The 25124-nt window shown below is 44.0% G+C and overlaps 2 protein-coding genes across 2 annotated transcripts in view; both read right to left on the bottom strand.

Moving 5' to 3' along the window:
* ahr1b (aryl hydrocarbon receptor 1b) overlaps positions 1-1352 on the bottom strand; it is a 37129-nt gene extending 35777 nt beyond the window's left edge. Inside the window, exon 1 of the mRNA XM_017410103.3 lies at positions 748-1352. Coding sequence (XP_017265592.1) covers positions 748-788 — 41 coding nt within the window. The 5' untranslated portion in view covers positions 789-1352. The remainder of the gene's footprint in view (positions 1-747) is intronic.
* A 2995-nt stretch (positions 1353-4347) lies between these two features.
* The window catches only part of LOC108232480 (aryl hydrocarbon receptor), a 39845-nt gene continuing 19068 nt past the window's right edge, over positions 4348-25124 (bottom strand). The window contains exons 3-11 of the mRNA XM_017410309.3: positions 17200-17276; positions 14679-14768; positions 13351-13465; positions 12941-13068; positions 12631-12833; positions 12322-12431; positions 11421-11562; positions 9622-11338; positions 4348-8016 (exon numbers count right to left, since the gene is read on the bottom strand). Coding sequence (XP_017265798.1) covers positions 7957-8016; positions 9622-11338; positions 11421-11562; positions 12322-12431; positions 12631-12833; positions 12941-13068; positions 13351-13465; positions 14679-14768; positions 17200-17276 — 2642 coding nt within the window. The 3' untranslated portion in view covers positions 4348-7956. The remainder of the gene's footprint in view (positions 8017-9621; positions 11339-11420; positions 11563-12321; positions 12432-12630; positions 12834-12940; positions 13069-13350; positions 13466-14678; positions 14769-17199; positions 17277-25124) is intronic.

Genomic DNA, 25124 nt, shown 5'->3' with positions numbered 1-25124 from the left:
CCCGTGGGATTCCCGAGAAAATGTTAGCCTCTAGTACGCAGCGCTCATGGTGCGTTTAAAGACGGCTCGGAAAAACACATCCCCACATGTTAACAACAAATTAAACAATTGCAACGGCTGGAAAAAAAGTGCGGGGGATATAGGGCATACATAAGGGAAGTGGGGGACATGTCCCACACATACCCCGGTCATGCCTTTGCTTGGGGGTGCTACGGGGGTGCTATGACTTTTCCAGGGGGAGCTATAGCACCCCCTAGCGCCCCCTAGCGCCGCCAGTGGCTCAGAATGAGGCTGCTGCTGCTGCAGGCCTGCAGGAACCAACCTGCTGCAACAGCTCTGCACACACACACACACACACACACTGAGAAACACAACATGAGGGAGGAAGAAACAAAATCAGCTGCTGTACAGAATCAGAACCAAAGCAGACCTGGATACAGATAATACACACCTCCTGATCACACACACACCTCCTGATAATACACACCTCCTCTTAATACACACCTCCTGATAACACACACCTCCTGATCACACACACCTCCAGATCACACACACTTCCAGCTCACACACATCTCCAGATCACACACACCTCCAGCTCACACACACCTCCTGATCACACACACTTCCAGCTCACACACACCTCCAGCTCACACACACTTCCAGCTCACACACACCTCCAGCTCACACACACTTCCAGCTCACACACACCTCCAGCTCACACACACCTCCTGGTCATAAAGAACTCACGCGCTCGGCGCCGCTTTCCGCCTCCTGCGGCCCGCATACATGACGGCTGCGCCTCTCTGGGCCTGGAACACTCAGCTCCGGACGGAACCGCCGACCCAATGTCCCGCTAAAGTCCGCTTCGGCTCCCCCCCGAGCTCATCCTGTCGGACCAGCAACAAGCCCGTCAGAGTTCGGCTCGTACCCCTGCGGCTTTTGCGGCGCGTAAAAGGAAAACCGCAAAAATAAATAAATAAATAAAATAAAATAATAAAAAACAACAAAACCAGAGGAGCTGACGCGTCAGAACCGGGTCCTGAGAGGAGCCGGGAGCCGGTCCAGAACTGATGGATGGGTCTGAGGACAGAGGGAGGTTCGGAGCCGCAGAGGAGACGCGCACTTTGCGCCACGATCCTGCGCACCTCTCCAACACTGGCGGGAGCGCGCGCTGACGGCATGCGGTGTGTGTGTGTTGGTGTGTGTGTGTGTGTGTTGGAAGGGGGTTCTCCTGGACGCCGTGCGTGTCCACGCGGGCGGCTCTGTCCGTCCAATGAGCCCGCGGACGGCGGCTGGATGCGGGTCGGGGCTCCGCCTCTCAGAGGATGAGGAAGAGCCGCTCCTCTTCATCAGGACCGAACAGGAAGAAGGTCCTGGAGCAGGTCCTGGTTCTGTGGTCCACTGAGCTGGGACTGAGGAGTGTGTGTGTGTTTGGTTGGTTTTAAAATCTCACTTTGACCAAATAACATCACTGTAAGAATGTCAGGCAGCAAAGAGACTAAAAATATAATTAAATCAAGAAAAAGACAAACTAGTAAAATACTTTAATAAACGAGACAATAACAGCAGGAAACAAAAGACTCATTTTGACTCTATGACAAAAAGACAAAATAAATGCTTTATTTTTTAAAACTATTTTAGAATTTTAATCCTTTAATAAATTCATAAAATTTATTCCAAACATTAAATCCAGTATTTCAATAATCTGAATAAATGTTTAAAACGATGGCATTATTTCCAATTATTACACTGACTGTTTTTTACATAAAACTTCCTTTTCGAACGAAAACAACGAGGCTGGTTATTTTGTGAGAATTTAAATAAGCAAAAAATAATAATAATTTAATTTAGTTTATCAGTTTGTGCTGTTTCCCCTTCGAATTTCAGTCGGACATTTACAAAATAAAATCAAATTTAAAAATACCCCTTTAAAATGATGTTATCCCAGATAACTCCTCCATTCCACCTAAAACTACAACAATAAAACATGAGACTTGTGACATTTAAAAAGTCTGCTTTAGTTTAACTGCTAAATTAACATCTAAAGCAGCTTCTATATACGTGGAATAATTGGATTTAGATCCTTTTTTATGAACTGAGAAGAAGAAACTGAGAATCTATTTAGAGAGTAAAACAAAGAAAAAGTTCATTTATTTTAATCAGTTTTATAAAATGAACTAAAATAAATGTATCCATATTCCCCTCTGATTGATTATTTCATCCCTCCTTCCTTCTTCTGTTAGACTTCTGTGACCCCCACCAAAAATAAATAAATAAATAAATAAAAATGAACATAAAGCCTCCAGTTTATTGTCTTCTGCTTCTCCCAAACACCATCTCCCCTGCAGCTCTGTCTCCTCTGCTGAAGTCTGCAGGATTCATCCACCTGTCTGCCTGCTCCTGCCTTCTGAGAAGTGAAGCCTTTTCAAGCAGGGCAGCCTTAGGCACAACTGGGCAGAAGAAGAAGAAGAAGAAGAAGAAGAAGAAAGAAAACAACAACAACAACAACAACAAAAAAAACAGATTCATGACTTGAAGTTTTTTAAATCGAAGCTCGATGGGAACACCTGCTGGTCAAAGCCAGGAAAGGCACTGTGCTGCGAAGCAACATGGATGTCACTGAAACAGAGATGAACTCGTTCAGAAGTTAATAAATGATAACTATAATAAATAAATAAATCTGCTCCACTGACCCCGGGCAGAACGGGGATTCAGATCAACTCTAAATAAAGTGTCAGAGGCGCAAGTCGATGACGTAACCCATACTTTCCTATTATCTTGAATGTAAATAAAGGCCAGGTGGTGTCGGGTTGAGCCCAGAAGCTAATCAGTTAGGGGTGGTAATCCATTGATTAATTTGAGAGGGATTAAGAATCATCCACTGGTTCATGGCTTATTTTGCTAACAGCCAAACAAACACACTATTTCCTGCCTTCATTGTTTGGAGGCGGACAATTTTCAGTTTGCACTTGTGGTCTAATTTTATATATATATATATGTTAGATATCACTACTTCTTACATGTCAGCAACATGAAGAAAGCTAATTATTAAATGCACATAAGTTAGTAATGTAGGAGCTCTGCCTAATTTAAAAAATCTCAGCTTTAACCACTTTGATCAGAGGCCTTCTTTGCTGTCAAGGCCCAGTCAACAAAAAAGGTGAGGGCGCCCTCTGGTGGATATGGGATTTCATCTTTGTGTTTTGTCATTTGTCCCACAAATCACCCATCTCAGAAGTTCTTGACTAAAACACTACAAACTGTTTATTTAACCTATTTAACTTTTAGGACAGAAACATGGGTCACTGCAATGTTGTGTGGATGTGCATTTCAAAGTGGGACACTTTAATAATAGCTAGAAAAGCCTCCCACAGGTGCGCTTAGTTCTACATAAGAAAATGTCTTTTTTTTTTGCTTCCTTTGTAGGAGTTTGGTCTTTAAATGTTGTTAAATCTGTCAACAGTTTGTTTAATTGGATTTAATAATGTTGCAAATTGGAGGTTTTTTAATACCGTATGTCGTAATTATGAAACATTTACCGAGTTGATTCGTCTTTATTTCAAGCTTCGAGTACGTTCTGCTCCGGGTGCATTTTATTTAGTGGAAGGAGGAACGGAAGTGGCTGGGGTTAGGGTCAAAGGTCACAGACTCCCGTTCTAAAGGAAGCAGGAGCACTGACTCTTCTGGTACAGTCCCATAAGTTGCAGAAACATTATTAGAAGACTATAAAACCTGTTTCACTTATTTCTTTTCCCATTTTAATTGTTCTGAACTCCATGTTTGAAGATGTAACCACTTTTGTTTCTCTCGCCTATAATGATTCGGATCGTTAACGCGTCAGCAGTTCAGTAGCAGAACATCCAAAAAGTTCGGAACATTTCATGCTGCCATTAAGTCATTCCTTTAAATGTTTTTTTTTTATTATTTTTTAATTGTCTTGTGTTTTTTAGGTGTAAGGGAAGACATGGTTTTCTTTTCAAAAGGAAAAGGTGTTTGATGTAATCATATAGTTATATAAACCCATTATATGTAATAAAAACTATTGTTTTATTACTCTGCCCTGTTCGATTCACCGACGATGACCCGGTCGTGTTTAAAATCTGCTGTGGGAACGCGCCGCTATTGGATTAGAACCTGGATCTGTTTGGGGCTGAGTTGGATTCATGACTTCTCCTGCGCAGATCCCTGAGGTGACTTGTGTTGTGGATATAAAGAAACTGAACTGATCCCTTCTGTTTGCCAGCCGGTAAACTCAAACTGATCCCAGATGTGAGCCGGCGTTCGCTGAACCAATCAGCCAATCACGAACTTCAATAAACCCAAAGGAAATGAGCCGGACAGCAGCTGGATGATTGCACATGTTTATGAAAAAGTATTTAAACAGGTACACAAAGGCAGGTTATTGGTTTACATACATTATGACAACGATATAGTTTAAGTACTTTGCTAAATAAAAGTGAATTACGTTCTGTTTTTTTGTTTTCTTCCTCTTTTTGTCCTCTTTTTTTTTCTAAACAAAGAATAGAAATATGGCAGCTTTCAGGGCGCGTGTCGGCTCTGAATCACACGTTTGGCTCCAGGTTTTTCATAGTGGCTCCAGGCATCACACGTCCGCGTCAGTCCTCAAAAGGTCGTCCTCCTCAGCCCGCTTCACGCTGCGGAGGGGGAGAGGGGGGGAGCAGCGGCATTAATCTGGTTCTAGGCGTCGACTTGACTTGGCTTCCTGTTTCCATATTCGAGCGTCGCGGTGAAGGTGCGCGGCGCGTACATGACAGAACTGTGAGGAGAACGTAAAATACTGAGAGACTTCCTGCACTGCGTCAGGAATCCAGTGAAGCTGCCGTGTTACCCTCTGATCCTGCTCAGGCTCATGAAACCACTCATGATGCTTCTGTAGTGTGGATGGTTCAAAAGGAAGAAGAAGAAGAAGAAGAAGAAGAAGAAGAAGAAGAAGAGAGGGATCTGAAAGTATAACTCTTACCGAACAAAAAAACGTGACTTCCCTTTCAATCAGAGCAACGCCGCCTCTGATTTGCGGGCTCGGTTTCCTGAAAGCGGAGCTGTTCGGGGGAAACGAAAGGTGAAACTGTTCGTGACTCGGTGTGTGCGTCCGCCCGGATGGGTCGTGGCAGGGGGGGGGATGGGTGAACGGAGAGCGTCTCGTTTTGGTGACGCCTCGAGGTAAAGCTTCGACCTGCCAGCCGATGACTGGCACGGCTCGAGGACTTCGGCAAGAATCTGCAAAACGTCCCGATGAGTCGCAGTGCTTCGTTTGAGACGCACACACACGGGCATGTGTGTGTTGGGCTGAAACTTAAACTAGGGCACAAAAAATTCTGAAAACTAGCCAAGCTAAAAAGAAAAAGAAAAAAAAACTTTTGGAAACAGTTGTGTTTGCAAGAATACAGCTTGGAAGTGATTAAAAGCATACTCCAAGCTGTACATTTGAAGAATGGATCCTGTAAACGTGCCAGAGTCAGCTGAGGTGTTCCACAGGGTTCTGGACTTGGACAACTTCTGCTCTTCGTCTACAGGCGTCCATGGGGCAATGACATTAGAAGAAAATGACATCTATAACAGTCTTTATGCAGATTTTGACGATCTTTTATCTGTTCGAGTGCACTGAAACGATGGCCTTGCCTTTGAGACATTAAGTCCTTTTAAATTTTAACTTTTAACTGGACCCGATTGTTTCCGTTTTGCTCTCAGGACTCTATCAGTTTTCGGGCTCTGGACCTACGGAACCAGCTCCAAGTCCACGTTCAGGACTCATTTAGACTGCACAATTTCTGCTGTTTGCATTTCCTATACGCAAGCAGGTGGAGTTTTTGGTGATCTTTAAAAACACTTTGCAAAGTGGAAACTTTTAACTATTGGAAATTCAAACTCAGAGTTTGAGAAACATCAATAAAGCAGCTTGTTTTGAAAGAGTTTCAAGAGAATTTTCAGACGAGCTAAAAATGTTCTTTCTCTGCATTTTGACATGTCGCTAACGTGGACACTCTCGCCACCTAGAGGTGCAACATGAGTATTTCCGTCTTTTTGTTAGAGTCGTGTGGACAAAGTTTCTTCTATGGCCAACATCTATCTGAAGTATTATAGAAAGGGCCTCTAATACACACTGGGGCTTTTTAATTTAATTTTTTTGCACAGTCTTCATGTTTAACATGTTCCTGTTTTTATTAGTATTTTACTGCTAATAAAAAAAACTTATAAATAAATCTCTTTTTCTTCTTAGTTTTGTTCTTTAAAGTACTTGGGCGTTGCACTTGTGCACATAAAGTGCTTTACAAATAAAGTGTAAAGTACTGATGGCTTTAGAGATTTGAGTCTAAACTCCCAGTGATAAACACAATGCTAATCAGATTAGCTTTTCTATGGGGTTTTCAATGCTAAGTTAGCATCTATGCTAATTGTCGATCTGTGACTAATAGAGTTTTTTGATATATGTTACTGAGCATTCTTTTAAAATATATAAATATATAAATCAGTGTTTATTTATGTAAAATAAGCCACAGTCTGGTTTGTAAGTCTTTATTACTGCCTGTGTTTCAGTATCAGTGTTTTTTTTAATAAATATTAGCCTATTAGCTGCCTCCTGGTGTTTATACATAAGCCTGCTAATCGCAGATAATCAAGAAGCGCTGATAATCATTTTATAATTGAATTGGAATTGGAACATTGTGAGGTGCCCTAAATAATCTCACTTAACGTGGTTGTTCTTTACTTTAAAAAACTGAAGTCAAATAAAATGGTTTAACCCTCTCAGGCTCCAATTAAGTTTAAGTAACAGGAAAAATCAGATATTTGGGGAAATTATCATCTGAGTAAAATAAGGCTCATAAAATATGAATGTGGAGTAATTAGGTATATGCAGTTCGCTGTTGCAAATCTGCAACGTTTGCCTTGAGAGGGTTAAAGAAAAAAAAAAACATCTGTTAAACCTCAGAAGGGGTGTGTGGGTTTGTTAAGTGCCGTATGTGCAAAAGCGAGTGCTTTAAGAAACAGTGTTTTGTGATTCCAATAGGAAAATAGTTTTCTCTGACACACTAATGTCTCAACAGAGGTGGTGGGGGGGCTGAAGCTCAGCTCATGCACCGGAGGGGGGGGTCAGAGTCAGACGCAGATTTAGTTCATTTGTTAACGAATGGCGCGCGAGTGAAGCTCCTCCAGGTGTCCGCCGGCGGGATGCACACAGAGCCCGTCCTTCCGAAGTGGACCGGCAGCCAAAGTGGTCACAGGTGAAGGTGTTGGGGGAGTTGGGGGCGGGTGGGGGTTCTCTGGAACATGTCCTCCTTTAAAGTACGGTTCTACTGCACGGACACGAACGCCTGCTGCCGCCTCCTGCACACGTGGGGCTTCAAGTGCCAAAGCAGACATTCTTACGTAACAAACATCGTCAGAAGACCACGTTACAAAAGATAAATATACACTTACATCAACCAGTTTGACAGTTCCATTTAAAATATACAGATGATTCATCTGTAATAATATTAATTTGAAGGCACAGCTGTTGACGTTTTTTTTTTTTTTTTTTTACTAATTCTTTTAGAAAGAGTTTAGTGCTTGCATTAAAAAATAAAGAAAATATCAGGTTCAATTATTTTTTTTCTTTTGAACATGTTGGAAATAATTCAGGTTTCCCTTATAAAAAGCATCTTTGGTTGGCTCCATCCAGCTGATTCCTGGTAAATGCACTTGTGAATTCATACTTCATTCTTAGTAATGTGTATCTTCACTCAAGCAACAGCTGAGAAAGCAAAAAAAACAAAACAAAACAACAAAACAAATAAAATAAAATAAAATAAAATAAAAAGGACAGTGGATATATACGGTAGAAAGGCATACAAAAAACATGTTATAATGTAAGCCGTGTGGATAAGCACTGATACAGGCAAACTATACTGCATTTTGGGTCGTCCTGCAGGTGGAGGCGTCCCCGCCGAGGCTTGGCTTCTACTCCATCAGGGCGGGACTGACGAAGACTCCGGAGCGCGGAGCGGGAACCCGATCACTCTGAACAGAGAAGGGGAACACTATCAATGACATGCACTGAAATATTACAAAACTTTGCACAAATCCCTAATCCCTAACACGTAATCCTTAATTCTTTGGTCAAAGGAGAGCTCAGCAGTGTGTGGTTGTCTCTCTCTCTCTCTCTCTCTCTCTCTCTCTCTATCCATCTATATATATTTATAAAAACTTGGGAGTGTAATTATTTTGAGATTATGTCGCTGGACACAAACTAGTCTCACCAATAAAAATAAAATAATGTCTTGAAGTACTTGGCAGAATGTTGGAGATTCAAAAGTTGCTAACTGCAACCTCAATCCTAAAGAAGTTGGGATTTTGTATAAAAAGTCGGTAAAAACAGAAAGCAATGATTTGCACGTCATAAACTCATATTTTACGGTTGTGTCCAATTACAAGACGATACAATCACATTCAGTATGTTTAGTATATTATAAAATGTGACTGTGTTTGTAAGTGTTGTTCGTCATTTCAGCTTTCTGACTGCTGATACCTGTGAAATATATTAGTTACCTTTAAATTAACCTAAAACCACACACAAAATTGTTATTCTGACTAAAGTCAAATCTCAGAAAATGTCCCTTTTGTTAGTCACCGTTTTTCTGGTTTTGGTTCCAGCAGAGAATAGAAATACGCAGCTGCAAACACACGCTGAGTTGTGTGTGGAGACGTTTCAGAGTTGCAGTCAATCAGAGGTGAGTTACAGACGTGACAGATGGAGAAAATGATTCAGAGAAGGTTTGGAGGAAAGCCTGTAAGTAAGCAGGAGCCTTAAAGTGACACGCTGTGTTTGGAGGACAGGAAATGCTCTTTAAGACCTGAAAACACAGAGGTAAGCTGGTAAGAGGAGTGGGCCAAAACCTCTGAAGATGTGCAAACAAATCTGAAGAGCGACCACAAGAAACCTCAATGTTTTAGAGAGTTTCTGTAAAGGGGAGTGGGCCAGAATAACTCCTTAACTGTGAGCAAACCTGGTGACTACCTGCACAAAACTCAAAGGTTTTAGAGAGTTTCTGTAAAGGGGAGTGGCCTAAAATACCACCAGAGATGTGAGCAAACCTGGTGACCAACTACAAAAAACCTGATGGTTTTAGAGATTTTCCTGTAAAGAAGAGTGGGCCAGAATCCCTCCAGAAATATGAAAGACATGTTGACCAACTATAAGAAACTTCTTACAGCTGTGCCAACAAGCTAATGGTACAAGATCCCGTTACAACACTAAATAAAACTTTCATTTACATTTTTTTCAAGTTGCATATTCCAGAAATGACAACGGAAGCCGGATTTAAATGACCTCTCTGGGTTTGTGCAGTAGATGGAGCTGACAACCATAGAAAATTCCTGTTTTCTTTATTTTTAAGCCTCCTATAAAACACTCACAGAGCATCTTTTTCATCTCCAGGCTCTGCAAATCATTTTTGAAATGTTCCTGAGTTATCCAATCACACACGGTGCTTTGTGTCAGATGACATCCGGCACTTGCTGCTTGCAGCCTGCTGCGACCACGGTAACTACACTTCAGCTAACCTGTGTGGGTTTTGTTTGCTGCCCGATGATGCGCTGTTGTGCTTGGCGTTCAGAGCTGTTTACCGGAGTCTGTGTGTTGCTGTCCAGGTTGTGTTGGATGGAGGCGGCGCCGGGCGCTGCAGTCAGAGGGTTGATGTTGGCGTGCTGCTGGCCGACGGTCGACAGGCCCTCCGCAGGCTCCTGGCTCCACTGGAAGTAATAGGAGCTCTGAGGAGGATACTGGTCCAGGGACAAGTCGGCCATGCTGATACCTGGAGGCGCACGGTGAGAGCGGACGTCTTGGCCTGCGGGGCCAGAGAGCTGCTGCTGAAACATGCAGCTGCTGTGGGGGGCTGTCGGCCCCCCCTGCTCAGTCTGGTTCAGTCTTGTAATGTTTCCTGGCCAAAATCCAGCACTTGGGAACGTTTGGCTGGGTGTATTTTGGCTCTGGAATGTGGACAAGGTCTCATGTCCATTCGGCATGGTGCTGGCATACAGCAGCTTCAGCTGCTGACTCTGGGGCCACTGCTGGAGGGGGCTATTGTCCGTTTCTAATCCTGCAGTCTTTTGAAGACACGGTGCATGGTGGACAGCAGGAATAATGTGTGAGGAACTGAATCTAATACAGGGAATCATGGCAGGCAGAATGTTCGCTGCACCAGGTTGCGGAGCAGAACTCTGCAGCATCTGTCCTGCTCCTGTCAGCACAGGTGTCTGCAGACTGCTCTGATGCAACAGACGTTGGTTTGGCTGCTGGACTTGAACAGAACTGCCCTGAGGGCAGCTCGTGGGCCTGATTGATGCTTGCCGGCAGGACTGAAGAACTGGACGGTCATCACCAGTGGAGATGTTAGGAACAGTGAGCTCTGGGAGCTCGATGGATGGGCTGAAAATGTCCTGCAGCTGCAGCTGCTGAAGAGGCGGCAGGATGCCGTCCGCCTGAGTGATCAGAGCACCCTGGTGGGAGAGTTTCTGGTTCCCACCAACCATCTGAGCAGACCCGACCAGGCTTTGCCCTCCAATCACTGCTTCGCTGACTGCATCTTCTCTGTGAGGGTAGTGACCGTTCACAGGAGAGTATGTGGCATCATGAGCCGGAGCCTGAAAGAGCTGCGGCTCACACAGTTCAGAGGGGGAGAAGCTGCCCTCTGTGAGACAGCCGGGGTGCAGGCTGCTCAGACACTGTTCTTCCTTCTCCTTGAACACAGAGTCAATAAAGTCAATGATGTCGTCAGTGATGACGCTGTCCAGTTCTGACTCCAAGCTCCTCTGCGGCTCCTCCTCCTGGTGGAATCTCTTCAGACAGTTTTCCCACTCTGTCAGCTCCACGTCATCCACCTCCAGGTGCTGCAAAACCGTCTCAAAGTCTCCATTCTGGTTCAGTTTCTCCAAGCTGTCGATCACAGCCATCACTGACTGCTTGGCCTCCTCCTTTAACAGCACAGGCTCACCCGTGGAGGTCGAAGCCCTGTTTTCCTGCCACATGTCGCTGGAAACGCTGACCAGGGCGTGGCTGTCCTTGAACACCAGGTCCACAGGTAGGGGGGGATCCAACTGGTCCACAGGTAGGGAGGGATCTGGCGTTTGGGCGTAAATGTTTTCGTCCTGTCTCAGGAAGCAGTCCAGCAGAGAGCCGGGGGCCACATCCTTCTTTGCATCTTTGCTGCTGAACATTTTGTTGAACTGAAACTGGGAGACGTCCACGGTGGGGCCCGTGTTGTAGAGGATGGCCTCTCCCGTGGAGCAGCTGAAGGGCAGCTGCAGCCTCCGCTGACGCAGGTACTCCTCCCCCTCGGCGTTCCTGAAACAGAGGCGGCGGCGGCATCAACATCAGCGACACCAACAACGGACCTCAGTATCTGCTCTTAGCCTCGGCCACTCACGATATCGCTTTCTGGTACGATATGATGAACTCGGGCCGTCTGTCTTTGTAGATCAGCTTGGCGTTGGCCTTCACCCACACCCAGCCGTTGGACTTGCTGAGGAGTCGGAACACAGTCAGACCGCTCTCTCCCGTTTTAATCACTGTCACAGGCAAGAAAAAAGACACAAACAAAAACAAGTCAATAATGTGGACATTATGTTTTGGAAAAAACAGGCGCAGAAACTGCTTAAACAATAAAAAAGACAAGAACTAGAAAATACCTACATATATATATAAATTCACTTTCTTCTCTAAAGCCCAATAAGAATTTGAGACTTCCTTTGTAATGGTATAAGCTGACAGAATGCTGACATTTATGAGTTGCATAAAAAGTGTGAAGTGAAAACAAGAAGAGTTATCGGAATGCCAGTTCAGACTTGTAAAGTCCAGCTTTCGAGCTCCAAAGAGGGCAGCGTTTGCTCACCATTCTATCTAAGTTTTATTGTTCTCATCAGTAACATTTATTCATCAGTTTTTGTGTGACTTTTTGTGTAAATGGTAGATGTGTAACAGTGCAATCGGCTCACAAACCTGATCACCTGACCCAACACTGGCTGTATGGCGTTTGGTCCGCTTCTCCAGCCAGAACAGCTTCCAGAGGTCAGGGCTAGTTTTTCTAAACCAAATCCATCAAACGTCGCTTTATAGCCCTTGATCTGTGCACTGAGGCAATGTCGTGTTGGAATTTCTTAGGCTAAATATTCCCAGAAATACTTGCCTACACATACAATGCTCCCTTTCAAACGATTAATTATAAATGATTCATTTTGACTGTATTTGTGCGAGTGTCAGCTTTTATTGCTGCTGGATCTCCATTCGATGTGTGAGCGGTGTTTAATGTGTGTGAGGTGCAAACGTACTGCGGATGTGGTTGTCGGCGCAGTACATCATATCAGCAGCGTGGATGAACTGGTAGCCGGAGCCTTTCATGCACAGCTCAGTCTCCGAATAGCCCAGAATGATCTTCCCCCTGGAGAAGGACGAACAGGCAACATGGAGTTACCGCTGCTGAGAAACCCAAAATCGCCCAAAAGACAGTTCGGTTTCTCGTCAAACAAAACTCCTTCCTTTGCGTCTTGTTTTCCACAGCTCTTTGGTGCTTTTCGACAGTGAGTTGGGCAAAATTTAAGACAGAATAAAGCCATTTTAAACTGAAGCACACGCAGCACCTGTCGTTGACGCCTGTGGGTGTGAAGTCCAGCTTGTGTTTGGTTTGAAAGAGGAGCAGTTTGGCTCTGATCTCCACAATGGACGGAGGCTGGACGGGTACCGCCACCGCAAACAGTGCCAGCTGGATCTTGTTGGACGCCCCGTTGTCCCTCGAAAGATTTTGCCCGTGGAGATACTTGAGTCGCCCCTGGAACTTCAGAGCCTATTTGAGAAAAGCAGATGCAACAAATCCTGTTTTGTTTTGTTTTTTTCCCTTTTCCCATTTTCTTCTTTGAACTTTGTTTTTTTCCGAACCGATTTCCGACTCACCAGGAATCCAGAGGAGTTGTCCAGGAGACAGCGAAAGCGGCAGACGAAGCTCCGCTCCAGGAAGGACGAGTTGTCCGGGGGAAGCTGATCGGGGTTGTACGTCACTGCGTTACTGCAGCTTTGTGAAACTGAAAAGGCGAAAGTTTACCTTGTAATAATGCCGTCAAACCATGTTCAGTAGAAAAATGTGATTTCTCTTTTGCTTTTGTCACCAGGAGAACCCAAAAACTAAAAAAAAAAACTAATTTTGAGAAGAGAAGAGGCTTTCTCCTCAACCGCTAACGTGAACAAAACCCTTTCATTCCTGGAAGGAGAACCTCTAAACTTTCTATCCCCCCAGAGGACAGACGATTAAACACGTATGTCTCCCATAAGTTCCTACACGTTCCTCCCAGTTCAACTGCACTTACGTTCCGCATCCATCTCAACGGGCCGAGGGTTCAGGGCGAAGTGGAGCTGCTCTCTGAACAAGGCTCGATCGTCAGTGTGGATGAGCTCAAACACACTCTGGTGGATCACGTCCGACTGCAGGGAGACAAAACAACACTGCTAGACAGGGTGCAGATCCAGTGCTGAAACGGGCAAGCAGTTTAGTCACTAGCGTTTGGATAAAAAAAATATTTGAGTGCAAAAATCTTAGTAAAAAGTAAGATTACCCTCTTTCAGTTTAGCAGTTTTACACGCCAAGAATAAAAAAAGCAGAAGTCCTGACGAGGTAATACGATAAAACCAACTAATACTGTATGATGTTAGCTGAGCATCAAAGTCCTCCCCATCATTCTGCTTCTGCTCAGCTCTGATTCACCTGATTCAGTGGTTAAATGACCCCTTCATGTTCTGCAGAAGCCTGTTAATCACCCACAGACTCGAATCAGGTGTGTTGGAGCAGAGAAACAAGTAAAACATGCAGGATGGTGACCCTCGAGGACCAGTGTTGCCCACCCCTGGACTGGACCATCGCAGCACCTTGATTCTTTTCTTTCTGAGCCGTTCTGTTGTAGATCAGCTGCTGTGTTTGGGATCGTCGTCCCGTTGCATCATGACCCAGTTTGGTTCGAGCTTCAGCTGTCAGTCAGGCGGCCTTTCTCTCCAGAGGAGTTCATGGTCAACTCAGCGACTACAAGCTGCCCAAACCGTCAGCCCTCCGCCACCGTGCTGACAGTTGGCGTGAGCTGTTTGTCATGATCTGCTGTTTGCTGCGGTGCATTCTGGGTAAACATCAGGACTATGGTCTCATTCTTCCCAGAAGTCCTTCAGATGAAACTTTTCAAACCATGTTTTTTATTTTTATTTTGGAAAGCTGTTTTCTCCTGCAGCAAGTCATGCTTGGTCGGTTTTCTCTAACTGTCCTGTCATGACCTTTGACCTTTGACCTGCTAACTGACACCTGTAGAGTCTGAGATTTCTTTGAGCACTGCACGGTCTGACCTTCAGGGTGAATCTGCAGGGACATCCACTCCTGAAATGACTGGCAGCTGTCCTAAACCTTTTCCACTTGTGAATAATCTTTCTCTCTGTAGAATGATGGACTCCTAATAGTTTGGAAATGACCTTTGACCTTTCCCAGATTGATGTTCACCAACAGTTGGACCTAGTTTTTGTCAAACACTTTCTGCATTTTGGCTGGAATTCTGCTAAATTAATGGAACTGTTCAAATGCCATGTGCTTTCGTTTATCAGATGTCGTGTCAAAAAGAGAGGATTCTTTCAGAAATGCTGATTTCTACAACCTACAGACCTGATGGAAGCCCAAGTAGTCCTGGACTGTAGAAGAGACGTAGAACACCAGTCCTTCGGATGTGACCGCCAACACGAAACCGTTCAGGGCCTGCACAGGAAAGAGCAGACGGTCAGCGGGTGGAAATGTTCCTCACACATGACCTGGGAGTGACTTCAGCTTAACAGTCTGAACGCTGAATCAGCAGTCACGCTGTTTGTTTTTTTTCCTGTCTTTTGCAATCTGACTACTTCTGCAGACTTTGCGCTGTTTTAGCTGTTCGTTTATAAAACCGTTCAGCTCATTTGAAGCCGGGTGCTGACTTTTTTTTTTGTAACTTTATACTTTTCAGAATATTTAACTTTACTTGCAAATATTTTCCCATTCCTATACTTAAATCTCTTCCAATTCCTTCAAAAACACTGCTCTCTTTGAAATCCGCTTCAACAAATTTCTTTTTATGCTACTTTAAGTTTGTAGCAACCATTCAGCTACATCTAGCCATTTGCTACTTTTAGCTAGTATTTAGTTTTCAGCTTGCGTCGTGCTGTTTTAACTTTTAGCTAGTGTTTTGTTACTTTTAGCACAGCTTTTAGCAAGCATGGTTTACTACTTTTAGCTAACATTTCACTCCTTCTAGTTTTTAGCTAGTGTTTTGGTCATTTTGGCTTTTAGCTAATGTTTCAGTTCTTTTTGCTTTTAGCTGACATTTTGGTCCTTCTAGCTTTTAGCTAGTGTTTTGTTACTTTCAGGATAGTTTTTAGCAAGTCTTTTACTACTTTTAGCTAATGTTTTGCTCCTTTTAGCTTTTGACTAGTGTTTTATTTTTGGGTTTTAGCTAATTTTTTGGTCCTTTTTGCTCTTAGCTTCTTGCTCCTTCTAGCTTTTAGCTAGTGTTTCATTAACTTTAGCATAGCTTTTAGCAAGTATTTTACTATTTTTAGCTCCTTCTAGCTTTTAGCTAGGCTACTGTTTTACTTTAAGCTTTTAGTGAATGTTTTGGGTTCTTTTAGCTTTTAGCTAACATTTTGGTCCTTCTAGCGTTTAGCTAGTGTTTCAGTCTTTTTAGCTTTAAGACAATGTTTTGCTCCTTTTAGCTTTTAGCTAGTGTTTTGGTCCTTTTAGCTAGTATTCTGCCTTTTTTTCGCTTTACCAACCGAGGTTCAACATCTTCAACAAATTTCAGCAAAGTCACTCATAATTCAGCATTCATCTTTGGATTTTGGACAGCATTCAAGTCCAAAATCCCTAAAGTGTTTTTTTTATCTTCAAAATTGTGTAAATTGTGGACTTAGTTTTGCTTTTGTTTTCCAGTTCTCTTGAAATTATAGAGGTGTTTTACTTTGATAGGCGTTCATGCAGATATAGAGCCTTTGACAGTGTGACAGAACGAACCAGCTCACAGAGATAATAAATCAAGTTAAAGGAAGGAAAAAAAAGTGGCAACAGGTAAATGAATGGAGGTTTGTTTTACATTATTATCTTCTGACTATTGCCTTTTGAAATCAAACCTATCCATCTAAAGCAAAAACAAATATCTGAACAGGACCAGTCAGATCCCGTTTCGATCGGTCTGAATTTTTTGGATCATATTTATGAGCTGCTCCTCAGACCCTGCAGCCGGTTTATATTTCTACAGAAACGATCGACAGCTGCTGTTTCTGCTCAGTCGCACCATATCGGCACCTGATGTAATCACAGCGCGGCCTGTGTGTAAACATGTGGCCGGCAGGTGAGTGTGCCGCCTGGCGAGCTCTCGGGGGTTCGCTCGGAGGCACGAAAGCGTAGCAGAGCCTCGGCGAGAGGCGGCGGAAGGAACGAGCCAGCTCGTCGTCATACTTTAGCGCTGAATGGACGGGCGCGGATTAACTCGACACACTGACACACAAAAAAAACACTAAGCTGACTCAGGCCCTCAGGCCTTAGGCTAAGTATCGGCTCAGCTCAAAGTCACTCAGGTTTTCAGCTGCTGAATTAATGTTCCAAAATAGGATTTCAGAATCTGGCTAATCTGGTAATGATTCTGCTGACAGAGTTACAAAACGAGTGTGTGAAATATTTTCGAAAAAAACAAAACAGAAACTGAGTTTTATCTGATGTTTTGGAGCTTTTTGTGTCTACTGTTACAGCAGCCGAGGAAGGAATTTTTTAAAAAATTACACACTTTGTTTGGGACTGGACTATAATATTCATTTATTTGGACATTAAAAGGCGTAGCATTCCTTGAAGCAAAGCCGATCACACGCCGCAAATCAAAACCCATAAATGAAAAAAATGAGAATGATACAATTTGGTGACAACACAGAAAATTTAACATATGCAGAACGTTTCTGTTGTACTTGCTGCAAAATAAAAAGTGATATTCAGGGGCTACAAAGGTTCTTCGGGACCCACATCAACTTTTTTTGGGTTCTGTTTGGCCCAGCTGACAGCAGAAAGAAGCTATAAAAGCCACCGTCGAACTGCACTCGCGCAGTCAGATGGCCTGTTTTCAGTCACACAATGCCTTCGGGGGGTTGGAGGGTTTTAGCGGCTCTCCTACCTGGAGCAGCAGGTCCCCTTCGGAAAAGCCAGCGGCGTCCGGGTTCTGCCGGCTGCCGTTGCAGTTCTTCATGGTCGCTGCACAGAGGTACAGAGCGGAGGGGCAGTCAGCACAAACACACACATTTGTTTCCTCAACACAACACAGAATGAAGATTTCTCTGACAAACACATGCTCTCTACTTGTCCTTACTGAGGGGGGGAGGGGGGGGGGAGTAAACATGCAGTATGGATATTCTGATTTATAGCACGGCTACACATTATTAGAAAAACCAGTGATGTGAGGTATTATTGTTTACTATTTCATTGACGATAAATCCACATATTCCCCACTTTCTCTCGGGTCTTAACCAGGTGTGGACATCAAGGCCAGCGACAGTTCGTTCATTGAATTGAACAAATATATCATTAGCAAGCGTGGCACTTGGAGTATTATGGCCTGTGATTTACTGCAGTCCAAGCAGACCTTTGGATATGTTTACAGTTCGGGCAGCGGCGCTTCTGATGTGCGCCCCGCTCTGAATTTCTCCGTGCGTTCAGTTTCATGTTACTGGTTTCAATCCGTAACAACAGCCACCTGTGCTCCACAAACCACAGCCGCTGACTGGCGACTTCAAAACCTGCCTTCGAAATAAAAGCACAGTTTCAAAATAAGAGACATCCAGACGCCTGATTTTCCATTGTCTACACGCAGGTCAAATACATACCCGTGAATGGAGCCTGTTGGCTACAGAACATCTGGATTACGGTGACACCTGTAACTGGAACTTGAAGCAGGGCGTTCTCCTGCTCGGCAAAACATCCCACGGCAGCAGTATCAATGTTTTGTGTCGCCTGAGGACTCAGGGAGTTCGGTTTCATTTACAGCTTCCACCTCACTGCTCACTTAAATCTTTAAAAGACAGTGTTTGAAGGTCAGGCACGTGATTTGTTCCCGCAGCTCGTCACTGTCGAACTTTCTCCAGACCTGAAGAGTCAGAAACTGCAGGCTGGGCGCATCTGTTGTCAGACTACAGCCTAATTTCACTCCTTAATCGCTTAATTGTTTCAAAGGGAAGTAAAAGACGTCTCAGGCAGCAGTGATGCTTCCATCATATCAGCACCACACAGAGGCTGTCACTGACCACCGTCCACACACAGGCCTTTCCGGAGCCGTCTCTTTCCTCGTAAACACGGCACCGCTTCTAGAAGCCTTTTAACCCGCACGGCAACGCAGAAAACAACCCAAACGCGGCGGTGACTGTGTCAGGCCTGCACGTTCGACGCTGCCCTGAAAATACACCAGAAACAGGAAAGAAGGCATGAAGCAGACGCTCCAAGCTCTAAACACGAGAAGCAAAATGGAACTTCTCCTGACTGGGAGTCACGTCAGTTCACAGGGTGTACGTTGTCGGTCTTTTTGTTTTTTTGCGGCGTTTGCTTTAGTTTTATTGACAGTTCAATAAAGTAAAACCTTTTTGGCCTTAGATTATTTGGTGTCACAATAAGGGCTTTAGCTCCGCTCTGTTTAAAGCTCCTATTGCTCATCAGTCTTGTCTCATTGAAGTAATATGGGATAGGGAGGGTTTAGCTGCAGTTGAGCAACTGGTGTCTGCAGCACAAACATAAGCATGTAATCTGTCATGACTAGGGTTGTGGGTTAGGTCCACACAAGAACAGGACGGTCACTATTAGTTTTAAAAAAAGAACGCTTTTAAAACACTGTTCCTGTTTGGATGGCACCTAAAAACAGCTACTTCGATCATTAACTCACTCCGATGTTTACCTGGACATTATCTTAATTATACATTTCTGTGTGGATTTCAGTATAAATCCTAAAGTTAGCTCATTTCAATCTTGCTAGTAACTGTAAACAAACCATTCTGTTCTCATCAATCAGCTAGAAAGACAGAGAACCAACAACAAACTTTAGAAATCAAGACAGTTTTAGAAATAATGTGGCAAATAAACCGCACCTCCTGCACAGCTCAACCTCTCTCCCCTCCCCCCCATTCCTCCTCCTTTCCTTACGATCAGGACAGGGACAAGGAGCGTCAATCCTACTTTATCTGTGCGGTGTGAAAAGAGCTATTGTTTTCCCGGCAGTTAAAAGTTTACAGAACAGAAAAGGGGCCAGAAACCTGTAGCAACACGAAGAGGGTTTGATGGGCACATCCTTGTTTCTGAGCCGCAATGCTGTGATGAGACACGTTTTCTGCTTTAAAGGCTTCATCTAGTCTGCACCTTCTAAACGCTGGTGAAACTGCAGGGCTGAAAATAAACCCTGCCTGGGGTGTTCAAGTCCTGCTTCAAAATATGCACACACACATACATACATAAATATATATATATATATATATATATATATATATATATATATATATATATATATATATTAGGGATGGGGAATAAATACTAATTTTAGATGTACTGCATTACAGTTTTTAGCTTTTCAATGACAATTTCAGTGTTAAGTTAGCATCTAGGCTAATTGTTGGTCAGCAGCCTGAGTTTCTGAAACATGTTATTGTGTAATTTTTATTAATTCAGTTTATTCATATAGCGCCAAGTCACAACAAACGAGAGCGCTGTACAAACGAGATCTGGTTCCTGTAGAGGAACCAGATCCTGGACTGCTTCAGACCACCTGTGACTGACTCGTCCACAGCCTGCAGTAACAGGACACACACTGGTGAGGTGGCAGAGAACAAAGGCTGTTTCAGACTGTTGTTTCCAGGATCCAGGCTTGGCAGGGCCGTCAGGGAGCTGTGTGAGCTTAATGTGTTGCAAACTAATAACCTCCACTGCAGGCAGAACTGTTGGTTCATTGTTGACTTTGGATCTGCCTCGGCATCTTCTACAGGTGCAGTGCATGAAACGCTTCAAAGGTAGGAACCATTTCTCAGTCAGTGCTCTCCGGCAGCCTCTGCATGTTGTGTCACGCTCCACACTGCAGTCCTGCTGCTGTTTATGCAGGCAGGAGGGGAAGTTTCCATGTCCATGGCTAAAATGGTAAAAAAAATAAAAGTTTGCTCCTCATCTTTAAATGTTCATTATCCTGAGTTCTCGGGGGCCGCTGCAGGGTTCTGTTCCCGTCCCAAAGTCAACAGTGTTGTCCACAGACCTCTGCAGATCCAACAAATCTGAACCTTCCATTTGGAGAGTGCAGCAAAAACTACAAAGAGAGCTCGAGCTGAGCCCCAACTGCTGGTCTGCTGCCAGAAAACAGGTTTCCTCATTGCAGTGAAACTGATCCAGCAGAGTGTAGATAGATGTGCACACGAAAACACACGCACACACACACACAGAGAACGAGCGCACCATTCTGCATCTGTCCTTGGGGTGGAGGGGGTGCTTCCTTTATCTGGATGGCCCCCACAGGAAGATCCCAGGATACTGCCTCTCCCAAAACGCGTCCGTCCGGGCCTGTCACGCAACCTTTTTTCTTTTCTTTTTTTTTTTTAAAGGAGGGCCGGGGCCCCCGAACGCTCCGCTAACACAGACACATCCGCCGCCTTGGTGAAAACTCACAGTGTTTACACAGATCGCACATGTGCACCAGCTCGAAACGCGCAGCGCAGGTCTGCAAAAGACATCAGAAACCTTTGAAACTGTGAGAAACGACAGACCTGGTGTTTCATTCCAGAGTTTAAACTAAGATCATCTTATGTGGAGAAATGATGCAGTTGTAGTCCATCCATCCATCCATTTTATTTTCTTTTTTACCCGCTTCTCCTTTCTGGGTCTATCTCCAGCAGTCACTGTGCGAGAGGCGGGGGGACAACATGGACAGGTCACAAGTCCATCGCAGGGACACATAGAGACAAACAACCATTTACACTCAGGGATTTTAGAGTTACCAATGAAACTAACATGCATGTTTTTGGTCTGTACCCGGAGTAAACCCACGTGAGCACATGGAGAACATGGAAACTCCACCCAGAAAAGCCCCAGGCCGGGAGGAGAACCTGCAACCTTCATGCTGGGAGGCGACAGCTCTAACCACTGTGCTGCAATTGGAGTCGTTTTGGTCAAATCTTAAAAAACAATCTTATGTCTGATCTCATAGGATGCAAAACGCTCAGGGCAGTTGTTGACTCTCAGCCCACTTTCTGTAAAATTGACTGAGTTCTAAACCTTTTTTTGAAGCGTTGATTAGCTGTGGCAGCTATTCTGAAAGTTTCATTAAAATCTAAACCAGTGGTTCATGAGATATTTTGGGAGCAGACAGACAAAAAAAACAAAAACAAAACAACACATTCTCACACTACCGCTTTGTATCGCTTCCCACAAAAAAAACTCAGAGTGGAACGACCCACTCCTCATTCAGCCCAGTTTCATCAATGAGAGAGCGATCTTTGTGCAGCTGTGTTTAGGACAGAGATGTGCCTGAAAGCAGAGGTTTCAGGGTGGAAAAAACGAGCCAAAGTCATGGATATGAAGCCAAAACAACAGTTGTTCCTCTCATTTTCTTTACGTTTAGTGTTTGAAATATCACCCAAAATAAGACTGAGCTTTTCTCCACACCTTGTTTTGGCTATTTTATCAGTTGAACAGAACGCTGAATTAGGCTGAGTTGTGATTTTTCTTTCTAATATGCTGTTGTGAAAAGACTAGCTGATAAAATATGTATTGCATTTATGCTGAAACGATTAAATACAGTGAGGAGCGGACTCTAAATGTTATGTGTTACTCAGATCTGTGTCCCATGTTGATGATGATAGTAGGATGTGAAGCTTTGTTTGGCTTCAGAATATATTTATGACGTTGGGTTCCAGAAATTCTTGTGTTAATAAGAACTGAAGGTCAGTTATTAGTGTCTACAATACACTGTTTCCATGGAGCAAAAACACATGCTTGCTCCCCACTTTAGAAAATGGGGGCGCAGCTGCTCCACTTGACTCCATTGAACAGGGGCCTACGACTGTATCGAGAGTATAAATGGAAGACATTTTGCTAAATACTGGAAGAATAGTAAGAGTTTTACGAAAAGCACGTGTCATATATGGGACTGCCTTCATGCAAAAAAAATCAAAATAAATGAAAAATAAAGCCAACCCCCATCCTAATATTTACTGTATAAATCACACACTGATGTAGACTCTGCTTCCGAAAACACAACATGGCAGCTGCCATAAACCCCAACAACGAAAGAGGGCGGGCACGCTTGGTCGATCACATACAGTCAGCTCGAGAGGGAAGAAGCTGCCATCAGAACTACGACCCCCCCACTCCCCCACCCTCCGGTTTTTAAGTTTAGTTACTCGACTTTCAGCCCGATTGTAAAACTAATGAGCTTCATGTTTTCAGCACGGGCCAAACCAGAGGGAGTTGCTACTGCTGCTTCTCATGCAACTGCTGACATCTGTGTTTGTTTAAAAGTATGACTAAGGCGAAAGTGCTGCTCATAACTTCAGCTTTTCACCCCCCCTCCACTCCCCTCCAACCCCAAGACAGCAGCTAATTAACCTGTGATTGTTAGAAGAAGAAGAAAAAACAAAAAAAAAACCAAAAGCCTAAATATTACACAAGCTGTCCGATCTGAAACTCAAGTCAGGGTTTGGTGTAATCTGAGACCGAGAGAGGCCCCCCATTTCAGCACCAAACTGCAGCTTCCTGTTGCAGAAAGCAGCCCGCTATGAGGCTGGACTTCTAACGTCTCTGCTGCTCGCGGGAGGGGGGGACGAGTGTCCTGCGAGGATTCAAGGACCGGAGGAATTTAAAACGCGTTTCGAGCTTGATTAGAGACATCGACGCCAACCGCAGGCAAAACTGGTTGGAGTCATCTATTTTGGGCCGTAATTACATGTTGGGGAAAAAACATACAGCACGATGAAAAATGAAAGAGAAAGTGAGGCAGAACAGCGAACACCTAAACTAACCAGCTCCGAACCAGTGTTGTTGGCGAAAAAAGTTCCAGGACGCCGCAGAGGAGGAAAGGAAGGGGGGGAAAAGGAAACGCTGTCACGGGCTGGGAGGCTGCCAGATTCAGAGTAGTATAAAGCATGCCAGCAGTGCATAGGGGAATATTATCTTGACTTGAAAACATTTAGTTCCACTAGATCCTGAGCAGAGATCTGGGTTCTCACGCAGATGTGCAGGAAGGGGAAGAGCTGACGACCAATAGGAGGTGCAGGTCCCTCAGTGGAGGGCTTCGTTTTCCCATCATGAGTCTGACTAATGTCTGCTCTTCTGTCAGAGCATTTCACCCAACACCGGACAGGAGCTGCTCCACCTGGTTTGTATTGGACATGGGCTGTTCTTTCAGATCAGTTCAAAAAGGCTGATCTGTGTCTGTATATTCATGTTGACTGGTACAGAATTATTCGTCTTTCCTTCTGCGTTGAGAGCGTGCACGAGTGTTTCAGACAAAATGCTGTTTTTCCAATTACAGGACTTGGGTCGTCTCAGTCTTCGAACTGAACCAGCTCCGGGTTTTAAAAAGCTCTTGATTATGGTGTGTGTATATCCTCTTTAAAAGACAGTAAAAACCATGTCTTTGTATGTGCAGCACAACATAAAGCCCTCATCTGTGTAAACTTGGAAAGAAACCTAATTCCGAAATGATTTTGGGGTCAGATCACAGCCGTTTCAGAAAGTATTCGGACCTCATTCACTGTTTTCTTATATAGTTGTGTTGTGTTTTTTTCCTCAATAATCTACACTCAGTATCACACAAAAACAGAGATAAACAATTTTGACAATTTACTTAAAATAAAAACCTGAACTACCACATTCCCATAAGCATTCAGACCTTTTTTTATCCCTTGAATTTCAGCTCAGGTTTCTCCCATTTCCCCTTTTTATATCTTAACTACAGCCTTTTGTGGTAAATTACTGAATATGATTTGGAAATCCACACACCTCTGTGTGGAAGGTCTCCCAGTTGACAATCAGAGCAAAAACCAAACCATAAGGTCAAAGGAACTGCCAACAGAATGTCAACAGTGAAGCACGGCGGTGGCAGTATCATGTCGTGGAGGTGTTTTTTAGCAGCAGGGCCTAGAAGACCGGTCAGGGTTGAGGGAAAGCCAAATGGACCAAAGTCCAGAGGTTCCACAGAGCTCAGGACTTCAGACCGAGCTAAAGGTTCGCCTTCCAACCCGACAATGACCCAAAACACAGAGAAGACGACTCTGAATGTCCTGCAGAGGCCTGAAAATGGCTCCGCCAACAATTCCCACCCAATCAGACTAGGACTGAGAGGATTTATAAAGAAGAACGACAGAAAACTCTCTAATCCCGGTGAGCGTAGCTTGTTATATCAAACCCAAAAGGCTGGAACCGCTCCGATTACTCATGACAATGTGATATTTCAGTTTTTTTCTTTTTACTAAACTTATAAAATTGTATAAAAATCACAATTACTTTGTCATCATGGGGTACTGATTGTAGAATAACGTGGAAAAAAGTAGAATTTAATCAATTGTGGCATCAGGCTTCAACATAAAGACACAAAAACTGAAGGAAGTCTGAGTACTTTCTGAAGCTAAAGGATGGTTTTTCTTGTGCGATTCAGTATTTTGCATTTGTTTTACCCAAAACACTTCCACTGTAAATTATGACCAACAGTTTTTTTTTAAATGTGACTCAGGTCTCTTTAATAAACAGATATGTTTAAATAAGAAAAAGACCAGTGAATCACAAGTACTTCTAATACTTCCAGAGTTAGAAAAGAAAAGCCTTCGACAAGCCTGGCCCACATTTCTCACGTCGGGGACGAATAAGGAAACGTTGTCTTGATTAAGACCAGCGTACCAACGACCAGATCAGAAGCAGCCTCAGCTATGTTTAATTTGCCATTTTACTGCCGGTGCACACGCTGTCGGCATCGTTAAACCACGTTCGTTTATTTGGGAAAAGCCGAGTTTGCAATCAGGATTAAATCCCGATTAAAGCTGCGGCTCTCTGCTTTTAATATAGCCCCCCCCCCCCTCTCACCCCCCC

This window comes from Kryptolebias marmoratus, linkage group LG6 (genome assembly GCF_001649575.2).
Source record: "Kryptolebias marmoratus isolate JLee-2015 linkage group LG6, ASM164957v2, whole genome shotgun sequence".
Taxonomy (NCBI): Eukaryota; Metazoa; Chordata; class Actinopteri; order Cyprinodontiformes; family Rivulidae; genus Kryptolebias; species Kryptolebias marmoratus.
The sequence above is the reverse complement of the archived record's forward strand: the minus strand, read 5'-3'. Positions and strand labels throughout refer to the sequence as shown.